The sequence below is a fragment of the Leguminivora glycinivorella genome, chromosome 3 (genome assembly GCF_023078275.1).
Source record: "Leguminivora glycinivorella isolate SPB_JAAS2020 chromosome 3, LegGlyc_1.1, whole genome shotgun sequence".
Lineage (NCBI taxonomy): Eukaryota > Metazoa > Arthropoda > Insecta > Lepidoptera > Tortricidae > Leguminivora > Leguminivora glycinivorella.
This window is the reverse complement of record NC_062973.1, coordinates 21521751-21547333: the sequence shown is the minus strand read 5'-3', so window position 1 is coordinate 21547333 and position 25583 is coordinate 21521751. Positions and strand designations below refer to the sequence as shown.

The window sequence follows — 25583 nt, the reverse complement described above, 5'->3', positions numbered from 1 at the left end:
AATCTAAACTTATAGTAAATATTTACAGATCATTACTTCTAAGAACTAAACCTAACATCTTAAATGTAAAGGTTATAAACTTTTAACAGCAGGTTTTAAACTGCTTATGACCAGGTCATTATTTGACTCCATGTTGGTGAGAGGTGTGACCGAAACCTGTAACAATGGAAGAAAAATGTTAGTAATTAGAAAATGCGGGTATTAATATTTTACTTGGAACAGTAAGGAAGGTTTAGTCCTGTAGTGATATAAGTCTTTGGTATTAACATAATACCTACCCTGTGACATGACCGTCATAGATGTAGGAATTCGCTTTTCAGTTTTGTCTTCAGTTTTATTTTAATCATTAATTAGCACCACTACTTTCTTTTTAGACGAATACCTACTTAGTCATTGAAATTTAGTTGTATTGAAGACATTATAATTATATTATTGACCAGTATATCTGGATCCCAACATTCTTGACATATGTTTAGAATTAGAGGTCTCACTGCGCAGGTTTAGCAAATCTTTGCACTATTCGTAAATTTCGTTATACGTAGTATTTCCAGCCCCTTTATTTCTTACCCTCTTCATTGTCCTGTTATATGCATGTTGTACATATATATTTTTACTGTATTGTATATTATGTTGAATGGCCGTGTTTGTTTAGGGCAAGTAATTCCTGAGGTCAGGTGATTTAGGTCAGACGGTGCGTTTTCCTGTCTCACTCTTAAGTCAATCTTTATTAGCGAACTGTAGGCCATATACTATACTTCTACCAAATTATACATGTGCTCTATATGGTCGAGTACCTAATGTTCAAGTTTAAAGTATAAAATTTAATAAGTATTAGGGCCGGTTGTATCAAACCATCTGTCACCCTTAAAGCGTTCGTTAAATTTTATTGTATGGGAAGTTCCATAGACGTCTGCTGCGTGACGATGATGCTTGTCTATCAAATATGGTTGATGCAACTGGCCCTTAATTTTGTAACAACCGTCAAAATTTACTTTACTCGCCATCCTCGCCGATCGGAAATATTGCTAAATAAACGTGACAGGCGCTTCAAACTTTTTGCAGTGTGTTTATTCTGTGTTTGTTTGTTCAATAAATAACTAAAACCACTGACAAAATAAACCGCTGTAGGTAATTTTTAAAGGCTTGTGTTTTTAAGAGTTTTTTTCGGTTCGGTTCGTCACATTTTGACGTAAAAAAATGTGAACATGGTCGATGGCGACGACTAATGCTTATCTATGCTTTTAACACGTTGGGGTCCGGCCCGTTGCAGCTGATGAAGATTTTCCGTTCTTGCATTGAGTCATTATTAATAAGTTACTAGCGTAACATACCTTCCCTTGACTTGCCCGCAAAACGACAAATACCTACGTTTTATTTAACTAATACTAATAAGTTACTACGTAAAACCAAGTAAAACTCAGGAGAATAGTAGGTACCTACGGGCCACGCGACTACACAGGCAGACGCGTGGCGTCTTTCGGCCAATTGTTACCTCGAGGTAACTGCTACCGCACGACCGCCAGCGAGTAACGTAGGCCTGATTGAGTAGATATGAATGAAAGTACCTCGAGTTTAATACTGGTGACGGGTAGCTCAGCGTCCAGTTCGCCCAGCACGCGGTCCAGCGTGTCGACCAATCGGTCGGCGTCTTTGATGGTGAACACCATGGGAGGCTTGAACTTTAGCACGTTAGCGTCTGGCCCATCGCGGCTGATGAGGATTTTCTCTTCGCGCATTCTGTAAAAGAAAAAAAAACGTTTGAAAAAATCTGGTGCATTTAAGTGCGGTTTGTCTTTTCGACAGACCCTAAGTGCGTTTTCACATTATCCGATCCGATATCGAATGTAGGATCGATATCCCATACATTTAAGCCGCCATCTTTGATTGTTGCCTTTTAAATCCTTCCCACGTCCGATATCGGATCGGATAAAGTGAAAACGCACTAAGGATGAAGTCACATCTATCAGCATGGAGCCGTGTTTTATGTATGAGAAATCGCTTTTAGTATGAAACGCTCACGCATAGGAAAGCTGAAAGCATGCGTTTACGTATACCTACAAAAATGCATACTAACGTGTGGTTTCTCGTACAGTCGGCCAAAAAAGTGGTTTACCACTGTTCGATCTTTATTGCACAATTGAAAAAAAGTACAAATGGCGGACTTAATGCCTTGAGGCATTCTCTACCAGTCAACCAGTCAACCTTATGTGTTTGAAATAGAGTCGAAGAGTGGTAAACCACTTTCTTGGCTCACTGTACACTTCACCCTAATCCATCATGAGGTAAATAAATGTTTTAAAAAACAATACTATTTCAGATACTAAGGAAAAAGTTTGCGCATGGCATAAAGGAGAAAATGACTAATATCTTTATCAAGGGCACAAGTTGCCTTCCATCATGGATCGCATTCCTACGAACTTCAATCATCATAAAACAAAGACAAGTAGGTGTACCTGTTAACAATATGTTTAGCTTCCGCCGTGGCCGGTGTCCTCGACTCCCTGTCCGTGACCAGTTCAACGCCCACGAACAACCCTCTCCCGCGCACGTCTCCAACTAATCTGTGCTTCAGCTTCAGGTCCGCGCAGCGCTCCAGCAAGTGGTTGCCAACTCTGTCCGCGCGCTCCATTAGGTGTTCGTCCTCGATCACGTCGAGCACTGCGTTCGCTATGGCGCAGGATACAGGGTTGCCACCGTACTGGAAATAAAAGGTAAGTTAATTCAATCGAGCTACGAAATACCGATGAAGATTGTTTCAACCTTTATTAAAGGTGGGAACTGTCGTCGAATTTTCAAGTACCATCGGCAACACCAACACTGTTAACTGTATATTAATATATTTGTATCTAGTCCCTATTAGAAACGGTATTCTACCGATGGTCAGTTTAAGGGCGTTGCTGTTTGCACTCAAAATATCTCAAAATAAAATTACACCACAGCGGCTACTAGGTGCCCGTTGCCCATGGTCACGATATCGGGTACCACGTCCTGGGTTTCGAACGCCCAGTGGGTACCTACTGACTCATCCATACTCACTTGCAGATAATAGTGTAGACCTAATTATGACACTACGGCGTATCCGAAGGTGGTTGTGTCAAGTTGTCTATCCAAAGGCGACTGTTCCAACCACAAGAGAAACATTTGACAATCGCAACTCACCGTATTGAAATACTCCACGCCGGTATCCGCGAAGCTCTTCGCGATCTCCGGCGTTGTCACCACAGCGGCTACTGGGTGCCCGTTGCCCATCGGTTTGCCCATGGTCACGATATCGGGTACCACGTCCTGGGCCTCGAAGGCCCACATGTGTGTTCCGACGCGCCCGAAGCCGACTTGCACCTCGTCCGCGATGCATACGCCGCCCGCTTGCCGTACGTGCCTGGGAAAAGAAATGAATACTCAAAGATTTCATAGGTAGGGATGAGACGATTCATTTAAAAACATAAAATCGGGTAACTCACGCAAAATTGTCGAAGGTCGCTCGACATGTTTCGCTCCGTAACGAGGAGCATTTTCATTGAGCACGCGCTATGCCGATGGTATCCCGACGCAGACTGCGGGCCGCAGCTCGCTGCGGCTGTTGGCTCGGCGCGGGGGTGGCGGCGGCAGGGGTCAATTACCCGATTTTAAAATGCTCCTCGTTACGACAAAACAAATCGACGACAAAGAAACGATGGCACGCCGGTTCGAGCGATTGACGGGCTTCGGGGCCGTGCCTACACTGGACGATTCAGTTATGTCATGGTACGGCACATTAGATGACTCAAGGTTACCTCACAACACACATGCCACGAGTGCGTTGGAAAGAGACTCGCAGACCACCCCTCCAAACACTTTCAAGTTACATAATACTTCCACGCCGAGTTATTAAATAATATCCTGTTTAAATTATCTGCGCTGCATTTTCCAAGCAATGTTTAAGTCTGATGTCGGATATGTAGTCTCACGGTAGTTTTATTATTAAAATGAAAACGACGTGGCGACAGACATCGACTTTGTGACCCGCGTTGCTGTGAAAAACGACACGGATAGTAGGAAACCAAAGCCGATCATTGTTAAACTACAAGCACGCTACAAAAAAGACGATTTCATTTCCTCATTACGAAAGCTAAAGAATTTAAAAGCAAAGGATCTGGGATTTACTAACAATGACTCTCGCATATACGTCAATGATCACCTATCCGGATACAATAAGTTCTTACTTAAACAGGCTCAACTCAGAAAAGCTCAAAAACAGTACAAGTACTGCTGGGTCCGGAATTGTACCGTTATGGTACGGAAGACGGATAATTCACCGATTCTCTACATTACGACTGAGGAAGCTTTAAACAAGATAACATAAGCGTGACCCTGCCCATGTTCATGGTTTTATTTTTATTTCGTATATACGTTTTCGAATTCATATCCACATCTATATTAATTGAACTATGTCTGTATTGCAGAAACAAAACTATTACATACTTTTGTGCGGTATTTATAGTAGTAGTATTGCTTTGTTTAGTTATGTTTGTATCTATTTTGCGACAGTATTTTATATTCTCATCTGAAAACTTAATCATAAACTTTTTATTAACGGACCAACATTGGAATAAACGAACTTTACATACGTACTATATTATCTTCTCAAATTATTTAAATGTCATTTAGCTTATACTATCAAAACGTTCGTGGGCTAAGGACTAAAACTTCTATATTTTCACGAAACCTATTGAAATACAATTATGACTTCATATGTATTACTGAAACGTGGCTGGTTCCTGGTATTTACGACTCGGAATTGTTTGACTCTCGGTACACCGTGTACAGAACAGACCGAGACTGCGAGAGGCTGGGGGTCACGCGCGGCGGCGGCACGCTGGTGGCGGTGCGCCGCGGGCTGCGGGCGGACGTGCGCAGCGCGCGCGCCGTCCCCGCGCTGCCGGACGCCGATGTTACATCTATTGATATTCATATAACTCAGGGGCCTCTAGCTAAAAAACTAAGGCTGTTTACCTGTTACTTTCCCCCGAGTAGAGAACAAATCGAATCAGAATCACTATTTTTTGAATATTTGTCTGACTTGCATGCGGATTTTCCCGATGATTTATTTTTGGTTCTAGGTGATTTTAATATTGGAGATGCAATTTGGAGCCAGCTTGACCAGGGTTGTCACGACCTTAAATTGGATAATCCCAATTTTAATAACCTTACAGCGCAATTATCAGCATTTTTGCATTTTTCAAATTTTGGACAATACAATCATATCTCTAATAAGAATGGTAGACATCTGGATCTAGTTCTTTCTAATCACCAATGTGTGGTAGCTAGCGCAGACCCTCTTGTACCCATAGACGCTCATCACCCAGTCCTTCATGTAACGATTGCTTCAGGTTCGACTGAGCGACATTTAAAACCGGCTCCGCGTGTAATACGTCGATTTTTTGCCGCTGATTACAATAAAATTAATTCAAAGTTAAGTGCAATCAATTGGGAGGCGCAACTGAATACACATAATATTGAGAGAGCAGTCAATGAATTCTATATCACAGTAAACAACGTAATTCAAGAATTAGTTCCTTCAAAAACAGTCACGAAGCCTAGTACTTTTCCTTCCTGGTACTCCCGTAATCTTATCACATTAATCAAAAAAAAAAACAAAATACACAAAAAATGGAAAACATATAGACGCGTTGCTGACTACAACACTTTCTCTAATTTGCGATCAATAATTAAAAAAGAAGAAATCTCTTGCTACAATTTATTCATTTCTAGGACTGAGAATAATATAAAAAATAACTCTAAGTCGTTTTGGTCATTTATAAAATCCAAGAAAGATAACACTGGTATGATTCATATAATTTCTGCTGAACATTGTCGTTTGATGCGCCTTCTTCAGTCACCGGCAATAATATAAACGTATCGTACAAAAAGAAGGCTGAAGCTGGAAGGCTGGCTCTAGAAATAAGATTGTAGCAGATATTTTGCGGCCTTTTTTGTGCGATATTAATGCAGTGACTGTACGTTACAATACGATACTGGCTGTTGAGTACGCTTCACTTCGACTACACGTTTGGCTCGCTTTAATTGAGTCAATGACGCCATTGTATTAGCTCCATTTTTAGTGCCTATATGTCACGTCCTTATAAACTAATATATAAGTCAATAGAAATACTTGGATAGAGAGACGTGATTTCACTATGACATAGGCAACTGAGTGTTTATAGTTTTTATTGCTACGAGATAAAGTTTATAATAGTGGGTGTTTCTTATGCGTCTTGTTTTAGCTTAGGTATGTTTGCTTGGCTTGCTATGTGGAATTTAAATTTATTTTTAAAAGCTAGGACATTGCTAAGAAAGATGAGTGCATTTGAGTGCAAGCAGACAGTCATAAAATATATCAAATGTCTATAAGGTTTTGTCAAACAACTGAGCAGCGTGTACATATTTGTGGCACTTTCTTCGCATCTATAATTAATACCTTGACCACCTTGACTACATCGATGTAAAGTGATGATCTAGTGTTCCAATTTCAATTGGTACCTTATGCAAAAGTGTTCATGATAATCATGATTCACAGTCATGATGCTTATCAATTAGATAATATTTCTTACATTGCCTACCATTGTGGTACCTGTTGTTACCTACTTATTTTTATCGCAAGATAGCAATTATCACCAAGGCCTATTTAATTGTCTTTGCGTAGATCTATTCAATTTTGATTTGAAGCTTTCAGTAGGCAAATAATTTAGATCCTATTATTAACGATAACAATATTACATCAGTCAGATTGTAATTAAGAGCAAACGCAATTAAATGTCCATGATTAGAATTTAATTTTATGTACTTTGGAGCTGCTCGTAACCGGTTTATTAACAAAGTCATTTACGCAATCGCACTGATAGCGGCTGATAATGTTGCAAATGTATTTAGTCGTGTTTAACATGTGACCTGCACGTGAATGCGCTATACAGGGTGGTTCATGCGATTGGGGCAGTATCTATATTTAAGGTTTAGTGGTTCCATACCAAAAAAGTTGAAAAGGGACGCTTATTGACGGCCTACGGCGTATAGAAGTTCGCGAACTATGGACATGTTTCTTTTTTACTCTAATTAAACCCCAATTAGAATGACAGAGAAAGATACCCGTAATTTTACTGTTCACAGTTGGCATTTGGACCGTCTGTTTGTCACATTGTTAAGTAGGTAAGGTGTACTCGGGTAATTCCGAACGTCGAAAACCGTCGGAAAATTCCGAAATTCAAATGATAATCACCCGTGATTCCATAGTAATAAGGGTCCCTTTTCGGAATTTGCCGACGGTTTTCGACGTTCAGAATTACCCGAGTACACCTTATTCCGAAATTTTTAAGAAGGTATATCCAGACGAATGCAATTTTTATGTAGACTACCTACAATGACCTTACCTACAATGTCAGGCCGTATTTAGTTGGTTTCGTTTTAATTTTGATCTCATTTTATTTTGCTCACTCTGTATATAGTTGTTTTGTAGTCCAATAATAAATGAGCCAGTGTTATGCCACCAGACATGAGTCTTTGACCTCAAGATAAATGCATTATGAAATTATCAAAATACTATAATTGCAAATTGAGTGCAGTCTTCAATTAATAATTATTTTATTTAGAGCTTCGCAATTATTTATTAAGTTAGTTTGATAACATTGTTATTTTGAATTCTTTCAGTATTTTTAGGGTGAACTGAGGCCTGATACTAATATTTATCCATACTAGTCCATACTAGTATTATAAATGCGAAAGTGTGTGTGTCTGTTTGTTTGTCCGTCTTTCACGGCGAAACGGAGCGACAAATTGACGTGATTTTTTAAGTGGAGATAGTTGAAGGGATGGAGAGTGACATAGGCTACTTTTTGTTCCTTTCTAACGCGTGCGAAGCCGCGGGAAAAAGCTAGTATTTTTATATACCTACTTATCTTGTTTATTTGGATGTACCTACATTTTCATAAGACCTATATCAAAGGAATATGCTGAACCCTCAGTTACATGTATTAATAACTAATAAGTTTCTCGGAACTTATGTATAAAAATGTCTGATATTTATCAGTTTAGCGAAGGAAAACAGCCGAAGGTAACGTTTATGAAGCGTGCGAGTATTATAGGTCATACACCTTTGGTTTCCCACGTGTAGGTGGTTGAACTAATGTGGAGAATAGCTATTTAAAGATAGAGGAACAGACGAAGTTAAATGATCGAAACGAAAATTCGTTATCGCTCTTGATTATAATTTTTGCCTATAAATGAGACAGTTTTACAACATCGTGACGTACAAAAGCAAGTAAAAAGCTCGAACTTATAGGGCAAACTGAAAAGTCCTCAAGACCGTCTAACATAACTCACAAATTGCATACTCGCACATGAGGCGTCTCCGTACTTTTCGCGCAAAATGCATGCAACTACCTACATATACCTAGTTAAGCGTGAGAACGCAACTTATGAAATCAGCTCGATTAGATAACACACATAATCTAAGACCTGTATTCCCCAACCGGCTAAACAGAGCACACCAAAACGCTGAAGTATTCAGCATTGCACTGCACATTTGCAGGCGGTCGGGATGGTGTAATGGTTTGGCACGTCAGCCGCGATACCTGGAGACCCGGGTTCAATACTCGGCTTCGCCACCTGAACGCTTGATCGCTTTTCCTTAAGTGTAAGTTATCTATTTCAGATTAAATTAATAGACTTACTCGTAAACCTTCTGAAAGTATCCATGAGGCGGTATGATCTGCCCGCCGCAGCTCTGCAAACTCTCCGCAATGAATGCGCACACGCCGCCATGTTGCTTCGTGGCAGCGTCGCAGAGGTTCCTCACTTCTTCAGCGTAGAGGTGGCCCAGCTCCTCCTCCGAACTCGAGTCTTGTGGGCACGTGTATTTGCCCCTGTATGTGTCGGGGACCGGGGCCTGTTGTTATGAAAATTTGGTTACAAAAATGATATTTTCTCTCTTTGATCTTTTAATCTTGGATTTTTCGAGTAAGGATAAATACCTACATAATACTTAATATCAAGGGATATCCTAACAAAGGGGGTTTTAAATTCAGTAATTTGACCGTTCTGGTACATTGTTTCGTTGTTGTTTTCATGATTATGGTGTTACTGTGATCATGGATGTATAATTGTATGTTGTCAAATGGCTAATTCCAAGTACCTATGCCGTAAAATATCGAACTAAGTTGAGATTTCTAACCGAATTCCCTGTCATCTGCCTGTGACTATCATTGAAAAATGCGAACAAAAAGACAATTACAGAGGTTTTAAGCAAAGGCACGGTTTTTGCCGTCCCGTCTGTAAACAATAAACACTGGTTTCGGGTTCCGCGCCAAGCCCCCGGCTGTTTACTATGAAGCGACCGTATCCAGCTACGATCAATACTCGTTTTGTAACAAGTATCAATGTAAAAGTACCAAAAATACTTGTTAACTAACGTAAAAGTAAAATTTATGGAAAAAATACATTAGGTACCTAGGTAAAGGTACCAGTGCTTGACAGTATACCAGTAGATGACACTTTCATTATTATATCGCTGTCAATAAATGTGACAGGAGGGTGTCATCTACTGGGTTTAGCGTGCTGAGTACTCTGCCCTGCTAAGCCGAGTGGCGCTATCTCAAAACCAATTGATTTTGAAAATGGAACTGTCAGTTATAGATACTAGTTAGCTGTGAGTTTCGAGGGCAGAGTAACTGACACTTTTACCTTATGCAATTTTTTATATTTCACGAATATCTGTGTAGTCTCTTGGCATGACATATAATAGAACTAATAGTAAAATAGGTGTCCTTATTAAGTTATACTGCACTGTTTATTTACGCGAGTAAAACTATAAGCTTAAAACAGAACTTGCGTGTGACATGAGTCATGAAGCGTAATGTAGCCGTCGTTTTATAGAATTTCGACATTTATGACATTTCCGTGATACGTATACCCGTAATCTATAGCATAGTTATATACCTATATCGGAAGATAAACTACTTACTACGTACGTAACGATTACGCGTTCTATTAAAGGGCGCTAATCTTACTATTAATATATTTACATTTTAAAGACCCCCATTACAGGATCGGCATTCGGGAAGTGGAGCTATTAAACAAAGTCCATTAGCCCGTTAACTAATGTATGCGGATAATAAATCAATTAACTTTTCCTGGTTACATGGAAACTTTGGTACGGTTTAACGTATCGTTAATGTTCGGAAACTGTATTTGTTAAACTGTTTTAATGTTAGGGAACTCATAAAATGGAGTATGAATAGAAGAAAGCATGAGGCATAAGTTACAAGCTCAATTTCTTAGCTAAAATTTTAATATTTTAAATAATCATTGTAAACTATATTATCAAAGAACGTGTAATCGAATGCCTACATGCTGGTAATGTTACCACATTGAGCATTTGTAACTGCTACATTTCAAAAGCCATTATTTTTTACTTGGCTTTATATTTAAGGCAAAATCTCCTTCCATATGTATTTTGAATTCTGTTTATATGTACAGAGCATATTTGCTTCTTGTTTTCTTAAAAGCAGCTGAAGAACAGGATGAAATACTTTTCCAGCAAACTTATGAATTTGACTTGGCGCCTCTCAGTAGTGGTTTATTTTCGTGAGATTTCAACGTGTACCGGTATGTAAAGTTTTAGCGACATTTTGAATTATAGTTAGGTACTGTACATGCTCAATGCAATAGGTAGCACTGTGGACTTCATACTTGTAGATGGAAATGAGAATTTTCTAGATTTCGACAACATTTTTATGGTATACAAAATATAGGTACTATATAAGGCTCTTATGTCATGAGGCTCTCATAATACCGCCATAACAGTCTTTTTGTGTTCTTCTTTCTAAAGAATGGTGTAAATAGAATTGTCAAATTCGAGTGAGATATTCATAAACAGATAATAAGTAAATACCACAGATTGATAGAGTTACGAATTTTGAAATTATTGTCGATAAGTAAAAAATCTCATGTCCAACAACAAGTATGGCGTCGGCACACAGTGGATAGGGAAGCTAACTTACCACGTGAACCCAATCAGGCTTCGGGGGCCCACCAGGAAGGTTCAGTTTGTAGGGCGACACATCAATCATAGTTGTGAGGTGCCCATGATACGCACTGCAACAAACAGGCGCTAGTAGCACCCTAACAACACTTCGAGAGGCTCGAAGTCACAAACTATACATTCACGCTACTTTCGTACGGCTTGTTGGCTTTATATCATAAATCTTTATTTCCAAATATTTAAATTACATTTTAAATGTAAGAGGGGTCCAGACTGAGCTGGAAAGCGGACCCTGGCGCTAGGCCGGGAAAACGCTAGGTTGAAGAAGAATTTAGCTGGGGTCCCCGCACTAGACTTTGCGTGTATCGCGGGGTACCTACCAGTTACAGATTAACTAACATAAATAAAGTTAGGTTTATGGGTATTTAGGAATGTTGAACACAGGCGGTTATAGGCTCTGGACGGAACTAGTTCATAAAATGTGCTAAACATGTTCATATAGAAACAAACAGGCAATGGGCAAAAACATCAGATCATTTTTTTTACATTTTTGAAAAGGAAATTTCAATAGCGAATATAAATTGTTGTATGTTACATTTAATGTAGGAACCACTAAAGTAGGCGTCTGAGTGCTTATAAACAATCAATAAGTCAATATTAAGTCGTTATTAATCACAAGATCACGTTACAAGTAGGTATTAATATTAACATATCGAGCACTGAGACGGTTCACCCTGGTGGTGTCACGGATTAATTACCTATTTAGATAATAACGATAGACTTCATAAAAACAATCTAGGAACATAATATTTTCCCATCTTTTTGTACAAACCTAATACTTTTTCCTACATCTAACAATTGCAACAATAAATTCAAAACTAAGCCAACAAATATCATTCACGTCTTTCACACAGTGTGACCCCAAAATAAAGCCGTTCATACACTATACTTACTGGTCAAGCGTGATCACATCTTTCTTGTTGGTGTGCACTTTGGCGAGCCTGAGGGCGAGGTCATTGGCCTCGGAGCCCGAGTTGACGAAGAAGCAGACAGACAAAGGTTCAGGAAGGGTATTGACGATGCGCTCGGCTAGGATCACGAGCTCGTCATGCAGATACCGGTTGTTGGTGGAGATGAGCGACATCTGGTTCCTGCCCGCTTCTACCACGTGTGGGTGGCAATGTCCCACTAAAACAAAATAAACAACAGTTTAATATGGAAGATTTTACAAGGCATTGTACTTGTTCGGAACAAAATAATTGCCTGTAAAATAAAATTCTTATTTCCATCTGACAAGAACATGAAAGGTGTTTTTCTTCACTAGCGCTTTCACAGACTCCGGTCCGTTTCGATACGAATTAAAGAAGAAATAAATACTAAACATGGAAAGTTCTTGGTGCTATTTACTTATTCCAAGATGTTCAAGTTACTACAGTAAAACTTTGGTGAAGTGTAATTGTCTAAATTAGCGTTTTGTTTACCGGTTGAAATTATTACATAACTGAAATAAAAGGTTTTTTGAAAAGTTGTGTGTTCTCTTATCTGACCTAGGTGTTTATTAACCCCCTTATTTATATACGTTCACTAAAGTTATCAAGCCGATAAAGTTCATTTGTCCCTTTGTATCACACCAATACGTCGGAAACCTTACACCCTGCTTTTGCAATTAGATCAATTTAAATTTTACCATCTCTGTCGGCAGGATAGTCAAATGTATAAAAAAATATTTATTTATTTTATTTAAACTTTATTGCACAAATAAAACAAAAATGTACAAATGGCGAACTTAATGCCTAATGGCATTCTCTACCAGTCAACCATCGGGCCAAACAGAGACATGTAAAAATGGTGCAAGGAAAAAGAAAAATGACAATGACAATTATCGAAAACAACTGATTAACTTCATAAATATGACGAGATTATAATTAACTACCGAGATAATGTTGTGGGCCTCTAGAAATTCCATATAACGCGAATTGGGGTAACCGTGAAAGGTTTCATGAAGTATAGATAAAAATCGTCCTCATAACGATGTAGCATAAAGGCTTCCTTTTATCTTACCCCTTATGAAAACCCCTTCAATCTTACCCGAAGTCATACCTAACCCTTAAATATGGGTTAGGTATGACTTCGGGTATAGATAAAAAACCGTCCTTATAACGATGTAGCATAACGGCTCCCTTTTATCTTACCCCTTATGAAAACCCCTTCAATCTTATCCGAAGTCATACCTAACCCTTAAATATGGGTTAGGTATGACTTCGGGTATAGATAAAAAACAGTCCTTATAACGATGTAGCATAACGGCTCCCTTTTATCTTACCCCTTATGAAAACCCCTTCAATCTTACCCGAAGTCATACCTAACCCTTAAATATGGGTTAGGTATGACTTCGGGTATAGATAAAAAACCGTCCTTATAACGATGTAGCATAACGGCTCCCTTTTATCTTACCCCTTATGAAAACCCCTTCAATCTTACCCGAAGTCATACCTAACCCTTAAATATGGGTTAGGTATGACTTCGGGTATAGATAAAAAAACCGGCCAAGAGCGTGTCGGGCCACGCTCAGTGTAGGGTTCCGTAGTTTTCCGTATTTATCTCAAAAACTACTGAACCTATCAAGTTCAAAACAATTTTCCTATAAAGTCTTTATAAAGTTCTACTTTTGTGATTTTTTTCATATTTTTTAAACATATGGTTCAAAAGTTAGAGGGGGGGGGACGCACTTTTTTTTCCTTTAGGAGCGATTATTTCCGAAAATATTAATATTATCAAAAAACGATCTTAGCAAACCCTTATTCATTTTGGAATACCTATCCAACAATATATCACACGTTGGGGTTGGAATAAAAAAAAATATCAGCCCCCACTTTACATGTAGGGGGGGTACCCTAATAAAACATTTTTTTCCATTTTTTATTCTTGCACTTTGTTGGCGTGATTGATATACATATTGGTACCAAGTTTCAGCTTTCTAGTGCTAACGGTTACTGAGATTATCCGCGGACGGACGGACGTACGGACGGACGGACGGACGGACGGACGGACGGACGGACGGACGGACAGACAGACATGGCGAAACTATAAGGGTTCCTAGTCGACTACGGAACCCTAAAAACCGTCCTTATAACGATGTAGCATAACGGCTCCCTTTTATCTTACCCCTTATGAAAACCCCTTCAATCTTACCCGAAGTCATACCTAACCCTTAAATATGGGTTAGGTATGACTTCGGGTATAGATAAAAAACCGTCCTTATAACGATGTAGCATAACGGCTCCCTTTTATCTTACCCCTTATGAAAACCCCTTCAATCTTACCCGAAGTCATACCTAACCCTTAAATATGGGTTAGGTATGACTTCGGGTATAGATAAAAAACCGTCCTTATAACGATGTAGCATAACGGCTTCCTTTTATCTTACCCCTTATGAAAACCCCTTCAATCTTACCCGAAGTCATACCTAACCCATATTTAAAACAGATTGAATATCATGTCATGATTTAAAAAAACATTAATACTTTTATGCTTGGCAACACTGACATCGTGCTCCCTTCTGTATGATCGATAAATAAAAATATAAAATAAGTGGGTACTTCGAAAAAAATGACTAGACTAAGACGGGCGGAACGGAATGTGGGGTTGATTGAGCGAGTGGTAAGATGGCGGATGGAGTTTATGAAATATAAGGTGTATTTGTGATTTGTGATTAATAGGTGGAACTTGTACCGAGTAAACTAATATCAAAGCAAGTGGTGAGTTTCATTTCAACTCAGAAGTGGTGGATCCCACGTAAAAGGAACAAAGAGGTATGTACAATGGATCTTTATCTTAGTATGAATGATAAATTTCACAATCATGCATGTAAATTTTGATTGATAGCCAAAAGATAGGAACGCTTAAGAAAAATAAATCTATTTATTGCATTTAAAGTGACTATTTAGAATTGGTGGTACGTACACTTACACTACGTACACACCTACATAGCATAATTGTGAAAATAAAAGAAAACCGTTATGAACGGTTGTATTAAATTATTTGAATGTGATATTTTAAGATTGATCAATTCTAAGGTTATAATAACAAATAAAATGGCCAAAGGCTAAATTGGTACGGAGAAAAGATAATTACACAAATTCATGTAAGGTACCTAACCTAAGTATAGTATTAGTTAGTAGTATTGTTTTTACTCATGTACCATCGGCAACACTGTTGACTGTACGTTTGTAATCCTTATTACTAGGGCATAAAGTCCACCGATAGTTAGGATAGTGTTGCTGTTAGTACGATGAATTTAGTAGTGTCGTAAAGAATATTTATTTTACCACGTTCGTCCTTGATTTGATCGGACCTTGTGTCACAGAGGCATGGGTTGATGATGATGATGATGATGATGATGATGATGATGATGATGATGATGATGATGATGATGATGATGATGATGATGATGATGATGATGATGATGATGATGATGATGATGATGATGATGATGATGATGATGATGATGATGATGATGATGATGATGATGATGATGATGATGATGATGATGATGATGATGATGATGATGATGATGATGATGATGATGATGATGATGATGATGATGATGATGATGATGATGATGATGATGATGATGATGATGATGATGATGATGATGATGATGATGATGATGATGATGATGATGATGATGATGATGATGATGATGATGATGATGATGATGATGATGATGATGATGATGATGATGATGATGATGATGATGATGATGATGATGATGATGATGATGATGATGATGATGATGATGATGATGATGATGATGATGATGATGATGATGATGATGATGATGATGATGATGATGATGATGATGATGATGATGATGATGATGATGATGATGATGATGATGATGATGATGATGATGATGATGATGATGATGATGATGATGATGATGATGATGATGATGATGATGATGATGATGATGATGATGATGATGATGATGATGATGATGATGATGATGATGATGATGATGATGATGATGATGATGATGATGATGATGATGATGATGATGATGATGATGATGATGATGATGATGATGATGATGATGATGATGATGATGATGATGATGATGATGATGATGATGATGATGATGATGATGATGATGATGATGATGATGATGATGATGATGATGATGATGATGATGATGATGATGATGATGATGATGATGATGATGATGATGATGATGATGATGATGATGATGATGATGATGATGATGATGATGATGATGATGATGATGATGATGATGATGATGATGATGATGATGATGATGATGATGATGATGATGATGATGATGATGATGATGATGATGATGATGATGATGATGATGATGATGATGATGATGATGATGATGATGATGATGATGATGATGATGATTTGGATTGGATATTTATTCCGAAAGGTATTCGGATTTGGATATTTATTCCGAGAGGTATTCGGATTTGGATTGGATATTTATTCCGAAAGGTATTCGGATTTGGATATTTATTCCGAGAGGTATTCGGATTTGGATTGGATATTTATTCCGAAAGGTATTCGGATTTGGATATTTATTCCGAGAGGTATTCGGATTTGGATTGGATATTTATTCCGAAAGGTATTCGGATTTGGATATTTATTCCGAGAGGTATTCGGATTTGGATATTCCGAATGTAGGGATAATATCGGGACTTGATTTTAATAGAATTTTTGTTTAATGCAGGATTTTACGTACAATGGTCACCGAAGATGAAGGCACCCCACAAGGCACACCACCAAGTACGCCCCCTAGGCGGCGACGGTCGAGAAAGAAAGTCAAGCGAAGGAGGAGTCCATCTTCTTCTCCCAGCTCATCCCCTGATCGCGTTCAAAGGAAGCAGCGCAAAAGTAAGCGAAGGAGATCAAGGTCTTCATCGGGTTCGTCTGATTATCGCGCACAGGCAAAACAACGGAAGATGTCTAGTAGATTGACAACAGAGAAGGTATTGGATATGTTACTTACTTGGAAGACAGACAAACCTCTTGGGAATAGTAATATGAATAATGTGGTCCCGGAGTTCAACCCTTCTAACAGGGCTCAAACCATTGACTGCTGGCTACGGAAAGTCAATGAATGTTCACAGATATACAATTGGGATGAGAGGCAAATTATCCACTTCTCTCTCCAGAAGCTCGCTGGCTTAGCAAAGAAATGGTTTGAGGCCCTGCCCACGGTTGTCTACACTTGGGAAGAATGGCAATGTAAATTGAGGAAAGCTTTCCCAAGTGAAGAAAACTATGGTAGGCTTTTGGAAGAGATGTTAGGTCGGACTTCACGTAACGACGAAAATTTGCGAGAATACTTTTATGACAAGCTTAGTCTGATTACTCGTTGTGAGATCCAAGGTAAAAAGGCAGTAGAATGCATTATCTATGGCATTACTGATAAATCAATTCGGAATGGTGCTCAAGCGCTAAACTGCTCTGAGCCCGAAGACTTACTCAATTACTTGAGTTCACAAAAGACGCAAACATATAATCAACCATCCACTAGCAAAATTCGAGACAATATTGTACAAAAGGATAACACAGCGAGTAATTCTAAATCTGGTAAATTCTCTAGCACGATCACGTGCTTTAATTGTAAATCACAAGGTCACCCCTACTTCAAGTGTACAAAGCCGCAAATAAGGTGCAAGCGTTGTAACAGGGTGGGGCATGATCTTGATAATTGTAAACTGGATCCAATTAATGTAAATGCTAACGTGAAACGATCTGACAATACAGCTCAAAAGAAAATTTTGAAAATTAATGTTACGTCTCAGCCAAATGAAAAATTTTACAAGACTATTTTGTGTAACGAACAGAGCCTGGTAGCGTACATTGATTTTTGTAGCGAGTGTACAATAATGAGAAATAGCGACGCAGAAAGTTTGGGACTGTCAAAGAGTTTTGATAATGTACCAGTAATAAATGGATTCGGTCCCAATGCAGTAGTGCCTCGTTATAAGTCACGAGTTAGTTTAAAGGTCGATGAAATCGAGGCATCGGTCGAAGTCTTAGTCGTAGACGACGAATGGATGAATACCCCTGTGATTGTAGGGCAAACTTTTACGGAACTGCCGGGCCTTACCGCTCTTAAGGACTATAAAAGTCTAGTCTTCTATATAACGCCTAATGGAAATCCCTTTGATAGTGGCAGCGAGACCTTGAAGTTGTTCGTGACTAATTCGGTCGAAGTCTCTAAAACATCTTCGGTGCCAGTTCACGTAGGGTCTAACTTTACCGGAGATATTTACGTTGAGGGATACACAACCTGTGAACCTGGTAAGGAGTATAGATTATTACAAGGAGCTTACCACCTTCGTGACGGAAAAGGTGAGGTAGTAATCACGAACTTAGCCCAAAAGTCTATTAAATTAGAACAAAACACGGTTATTTCTAGATCAATTCCTTTTATTGAACGAGAAACTTGCCAGGTTAACAGGATTACGGTTGACGCTTCCCAATTGGTACCATTAAATAAATCGGATATTAAGGTAGGGCCTGAGCTTGATGACGCGCAAAGGGACAGACTCTATTCAATGTTACAAGACTATCGTGATTGTTTCGCTTCCAGCTTGAGTGAGATCGGCTGTGCAGTTGATATGGAGATGAAGATAGAACTAACAGATAATAAACCAATCATATATCGTCCCTACCGCCTATCTCACTCCGAGCGAGAACAGGTCAGGGAGACTATAAATGAACTTTTGCAAAACGACATTATTGAGGATTCTAATTCTGATTACTCGAGCCCTATCCTAATGGTGAAGAAGAAGACAGGGGAACAAAGGCTCTGTGTTGATTTTAGGGCCCTTAACAACAAAACTGTGAAGGACCGTTTCCCCTTGCCCGTCATCGATGATCAGATATCGAATCTTAGTGGCAATAAATATTTCACGACCCTTGACCTAGCATCAGGTTACTACCAAGTCCCTATGGCTGATTGTAGTAAACATCTTACCGGATTCGTCACTCCAGACGGCCATTACCAGTTCAAAAGAATGCCTTTTGGGTTGGCAAATGCACCCGCTGTTTTCCAAAGAATGATTAATAAGATCTTGGGGAACAAGCGGTTTGAATATGCATTGGCTTACCTTGACGATGTTCTTATACCATCTAAGAGCACTGAAGAGATGTTGGAGCGGTTAGAAGAGGTTTTGAAGCTTTTGCGGCAGTTTGGCTTGACGTTAAAGCTTTCAAAATGTCGTTTCTTCGACACTCAAGTCAGCTATCTCGGATATGACATTACCGCGGAAGGGATACAGCCCGGCGAAGCCAAGGTGTTGGCGGTAAAAGAGTTCCCTAAGCCCTGCAATGTACACGAAATTCGTCAATTCCTTGGTTTAACCGGTTATTTTCGGAAATTTATAAAGGGATATGGCGAAATTGCTCGCCCTTTAACTATGTTGTTGCGAAAAGAGGCCACGTGGCAGTGGTCAGATTTAGAGCAAAAAGCATTTTGTACACTGAAGGAAATGCTTGTGAGTAGACCGATCTTAGCACTTTATGACCCAAAACTCGAAACCGAGTTACATACCGACGCCAGTGCTCTGGGAATTGGAGGTATTCTAATGCAGTGGCAGAATGATACTCGCACCCTGAAGCCTGTCGCTTATTTTAGTCGACAGACTACCCAGGAGGAGAAGCATCTGCACTCCTATGAACTAGAGACATTGGCTGTCGTCTGTTCGTTAAAAAAATTTAGAGTGTACCTGCTGGGTATCCACTTTAAGATTTATACTGATTGTGCTGCTTTACGGACCACCTTAACCAAGAGGGATCTAATCCCTCGGATAGCTAGGTGGTGGTTGCAAATAAGCGAGTACAATTTCGACATTGAATATCGCCCAGGTGTTCAGATGTCCCATGTGGACGCTTTAAGCCGCAACACGAACCTACCATCGGAACCAGAGGACAATCCTTGCGTCAATATATACAAAATAACGCAAGAAAATTGGTTATTATCCTTACAAATAGCTGACCCAGATATATCCCGAATACTAAAAATTCTGAAACCTGAAGACGATCAAGAATGTAAAGACGTCCGTAAAAATTACGTTGTTAAAAATCATGCTGTATATCGAAAGTTAGATGATCAGCTACTGTTAGTTGTCCCACGTAGCGCACGATGGCAGATATGTCGTGCTAATCACGACGATATAGGTCATCTGGGCTATGCTAAGATGCTCGAAAAGATTAAATCCCAGTATTGGTTTCCAAAGTTACGGAAATTCGTTAAGAAATATGTCTCGGCGTGCATCGAGTGCGCGTACAATAAAGACTCGGCATCAAAACAAAAATCGGGTCATTTGCATCCGATTGAAAAGGTTCCGGTGCCATTTCATACATTGCACATGGACCATGTTGGTCCATTTGTAAAGAGCAAGGACGGTAATTCCTACATATTAACGATAGTTGACGCATTTACTAAATACGTTTTTGTACGGGCAGTTAGAGACGTCAAAACTAAAACTACCGTCAGAACACTAGACAAATTGTTCTATGACTTTAATCCACCGGCAAGAATAATAACCGACAGAGGTTGTTCTTTTACATCAGCTGCGTTCAAAACGTATTGCGATGGACTTGGAATAAAGCACATTTTAAACGCGGTTGCTTGTCCCAGAGCTAATGGCCAAGCAGAAAGATTTAACCAAACAATTCTGAATTCTTTAGCTGCACAGAACTGTTTTGGCCATGAGCGTGACTGGGACAAGTGCCTAGGAAAAATTCAATGGGGCATTAATAACACGATTAATGCGTCCACACAAAAATCTCCAGCTGAAGCAATGTTTGGCTTAAAAATGCGGGACATTTTGACAAACAAACTTGATATACAAAACGAAGTAGACCGTTCAGATTTAGTTGAAGTCAGAAGTTCTATTAGTAGTAATATTGAGAGAGGACAAACTAAAATGAAATTGAGATATGATAAAAACCGGTTGCCTGCAACTAGCTATGCCGTAGGAGACTTAGTAAAGATCTCGCGGAATAATTTCGACAATAATGGTAAAAGCACAAAATTATTGTCTAAATTTGTAGGCCCTTACAAAATTACAGAAACACTTGGCAATGATCGATATAGGATAACAGACGTTCCGGGGTTTACAAAAAAAGGGAAACTCTATAAGACTGTCATAGCAGCTGACAGGATTAGACCTTGGATACATATCAAAACTCTTGAATTACATGACAGTGATGAAAGCCAAGATAACAGTAGTAGCGGTAGTAACTAATCATTAACATTGTAAACTCCTTACGAATACAAATATGTCGTTGATATGTGTAATTAAGTAGTAATTTAATATGTAAGTAACTTTGAGAGTTCTTATGAACATAGGTATTATTGTTTGTTTCTTTTTTTTTTCTTTTTCTGTTTTGTGACAATAATAATCTAAAGCAGAGTGTCATGATTTTTGGTAAATATGATGTCGTGCGCCAGGAGGCAGCACGGTGCCGGATGGCCGAGTGTCATGATTTAAAAAAACATTAATACTTTTATGCTTGGCAACACTGACATCGTGCTCCCTTCTGTATGATCGATAAATAAAAATATAAAATAAGTGGGTACTTCGAAAAAAATGACTAGACTAAGACGGGCGGAACGGAATGTGGGGTTGATTGAGCGAGTGGTAAGATGGCGGATGGAGTTTATGAAATATAAGGTGTATTTGTGATTTGTGATTAATAGGTGGAACTTGTACCGAGTAAACTAATATCAAAGCAAGTGGTGAGTTTCATTTCAATCAAGACTTACCATGTGCAACATTATTAATGCAATCGAGATATCTCTCTCCTTGCTCATCGTACATGAACTGAGCAATGCCTCGCACTATCTTCAGGGGAGATGACCGGAAAAACAGCTGACAGGCGGCTCTGGAAACAAATTCAATGTTATGGAGTGTACATTTTTAAGTAACTCATGATATATGTAGTTATAGAAATAAAAATCTTAATTTTTGTAATTCGAAATTGAATGTGGATTAAGGTTAAAACGCATTTTGTCAAGCATAACAAACCGTATACTTCAAAATGGTTACTTTATTGCGTTGCCATGAAATTCAAGCTTTATTGTTACCTATCAATAATAAATAATCAACTTACCCGATGTGTTTTTCACGAAGTTTGATGGTCTCGGATTTGGGCATCGACTGGAGGTAAGCCATTTTGTTTGACTAGATTAAAATTATTCTGCAAAAAACAAACAAGTCTTACAATTTCAGACCGCATCATGTAAAGCTGTTAATGATCTTTGTAGACTAAAGTCGTGACTTGGTGGTTACTTTTCCACTATATGTCAATGCTTATCTTGGACATAAACAATAATTTAGTGCTAACTACTTAGTCAGGACGTCTATCATAGTTAATGAAATTATATGAGATACTGTAATGTGATTGGCAAATATTTGTTTTAAAATAGTTATTTGTTTTATAAGGGGCAAAGTTGTTTAACCGCTCGTGCTAATATGGATACCCGAGCAAGTGAAAGATTTAATTATATCATCCAGTTTAGAACTTCAATATATAACACAGCTTTCAAATAAAAAAACTAAATCGAAATCGGTTCATCCGTTCGGGAGCTACGATGCCACAGACAGACACACACACAGACAGACAAACAGACAGACAGACAGACGGACAGACATACAGACAGACACGTCAAACTTATAACACCCCGTCGTTTTTGCGTCGGGGGTTAAAAATTACTTTTCACCACACCAACTGATTAAGGCTTACTTTGCTATTCGAAAACAGATAGTTAACATTGCATTTTATCCACAAGAGTGCAGAGTAATTTCATACAAATTTTAACTTGATATCATGAGCTGTCTGGTAGAAATGACAATTACATATAAATAATGAATTAGGGCCCATTTAGACGGTACGAGAACTCGCATACGAGTTTTATTACATTGCGGTATTTGATGGCTGTGCAAAGTTGTATGTAACCTCAACAGCCCGCAATGTAACTAAAATCGCATGCGAGTTCGCACGCCGTCTAAATCGGGCCTTATAAATATTGAATAAATTGATAGATTTGATTTAGTTTGATGTTTTATAGTCAGTATTTTGTTCGTGATGGTGTGGTGAAAAAAATTGTGTTTCACTCGGCCCCTTGTAAAACAAATAACCATTGCACTCTTGTTAATAAAACGCAACTTTCTCATCAGTTTTCGAAGAATCAAGATAGGCTTTGCCAGTTCATGTGGTAAAAATAAAAGGTATCCCATAACTACCGCATGCCACCTAGGTATCAGTACGAGTATTATGAACTCTTTTTTGAAAAGGCAAAAAAGTTCTTAGTAAATACAAGATAAGTCTACTACAGTGAGCTTGCTTTATGTGCAATACACAGAAAATCCACGCATACTAAAATATTAACAAGTTTTAGAGAAATACGCAAAACGTTTTCAAAAATCTCCTATAAATTTTGCCACACGGTATGTTACGTTAGCTACTCGTCGCTTTTAAAAATTGAAAACGTCCAGTTACCCCGAAACCTCTGTTAGTGACAGGCGAGCATGAGTGCATACAAATTGGAAGTGTAACTTACTTCAACAAAAATAACGTACCTACCAAATAATAAGGAATAAATTAATTGAAAATAACTTAGGTATTCAAAAGGGTAGGTACCCTTTTTGAATACACAGGTGTGTTTTCCAATAGACCATAAGACCAGGTAAAGCTTGGATGTTTGAAGGGTTATAAATACTGCGTGGGCCTTACACGTGAAGGAAGCCAAATGTATTACGAATGTCATTAAAATATATATAAATAGGTAAAATGTAATATAAAGGCCGAATAAGGAAGACTTGCCAAATAGGAAACAAATCAAATTATTTTATTAAATATTTTTTGATTTGTTTTTATGTAGATATAAATTATAAAGTGGAATAGAATATCATACACTAAAAACAGTTTTCTTTAGTGTATGATATCGATTGCACTTTATAGGGAAGACTCAACTGACACCAGCAGGCGTAAATACTAATGACCCGTAACCAATAATAATAAATAAAAAATCTTACCGAAACGAATATATAAATAAAGGAATACTGATTAAACTAATATACTAAGGTTGACGTGGATAGGCGCGTGGCTGAGCCAGAATGCTGGCCGGGAAACGATGGGTCTGGTTATATACGGCGGCGGCGCGGCGCGCACGCCCATGCCGCGTCCAATGAAAACAAAAGCGGCGCGTTATCGTCACCTGATAAGCACCACGCGGTCGGAATGATGCGAACACCGGGCGGACGCATGGTCGTTAAGGGCAGGCTCTATCAAGCGATCGATCCTATATCTTGTTAACACCAGCGTGCGTAGCCGAGTGCACAAACGCTCACGAAACGAAACGCTCGTAGATATCTATCTCTTTCGCTCTTACGTATTGGCGCGACAGAGCTAGACCACATTTCTGCGGCGTTTCGCGTCGCAGAAATGCCATTCGGCTACGTCCCTTGTTATGTTTGAAGATTTGAGGACACATTAGAGGTTCAAAGGTTAATACTTATTTCTATGTAACTTTTAAATTTAATTTTTGTCTTGTTTGGATATATGAGGAATAGTACAACAGATAAAAACTGACATTGAGGTAGGTTTAAAACACAGGATCGATACAAGAGGTTATTTAATACGGAGTAGCTTACACTGTTTTTAGTATCTTTTCAAAGCTAAATAAGCGCTCAATAACATATAAGATATAAGTAGCCCTGAATAACATATTTGTGGGCAAATTTTAGATTTTTACGTAACTTAACGTTGATATTACGTACGTTCGGAAGAGAGAGAAACATTAATTGATTTGTAATTTAATTTTGTTAAACATCGATGTTTTTAGATACCTTTAGTACACTCACTATACAGAGTGGGGCCTGTAACAAAGGCGAAGAATTGAACTATAGGCTATTCTCCTTATACTGATCAACATTTGTTCGGCGACTTTTAAAAATAACTTGTATTATGATTTTTATCACCCTTGAAAGTTTTTTCTAAGAGGTAATGTATTGCGAATTCTGTTAAGTCTAAAGTGTGACAGACAACGTCATTGACAACAATAATGGCGTACATTGAAGCTAATATTTATTTTGTATGAAAAATTAAAAATTTGAAGACTTCATAATTTTTAAAAGTCACTGAACAAATGTTGATCAGTATAAGGAGAATAGCCTACAGTTCAATTCTTCGCCTTTGTTACAGGCCCCACTCTGTATTATCTGTCATCAGTGAGATCCTTAATTAAGTAAATACACGACCAAGTACACAGCCCACACCGGCGACTCGTGATACTTTTAGGTTGTAGCCAAATGTGATATGATAATCGTTTGTCATTAGTTAATCGATACCTTGATTGCTTAATCGATAACCGGTTAACTAATCGTTTACTGCTTTATCCCAAATCCCTAAAGACATTATTTAATGGTAGTGATTACTTTGATACATCATTACCGTTACCTGAATGTTTATGACTTTGAAGCTTAATAGATATTAAATAATCTCTCATCATCTTGTTTTTGTTCAACAA

General features: G+C 38.5%; 1 protein-coding gene across 1 annotated transcript; it reads right to left on the bottom strand.

Moving 5' to 3' along the window:
- LOC125224926 (alanine--glyoxylate aminotransferase 2-like) lies at window positions 1–24209 on the bottom strand. The gene is made up of 10 exons (XM_048128446.1): window positions 24091–24209; window positions 22166–22252; window positions 21819–21937; window positions 11965–12199; window positions 11031–11124; window positions 8703–8917; window positions 3160–3379; window positions 2454–2698; window positions 1566–1737; window positions 1–156 (listed from the first exon to the last, which is right to left on the bottom strand). Exons 2-10 carry the CDS (start codon window positions 22225–22227, stop codon window positions 73–75), a joined length of 1446 nt encoding a protein of 481 aa, XP_047984403.1. The 5' UTR covers window positions 22228–22252; window positions 24091–24209; the 3' UTR covers window positions 1–72.
- Window positions 24210–25583: the final 1374 nt, after the last annotated feature.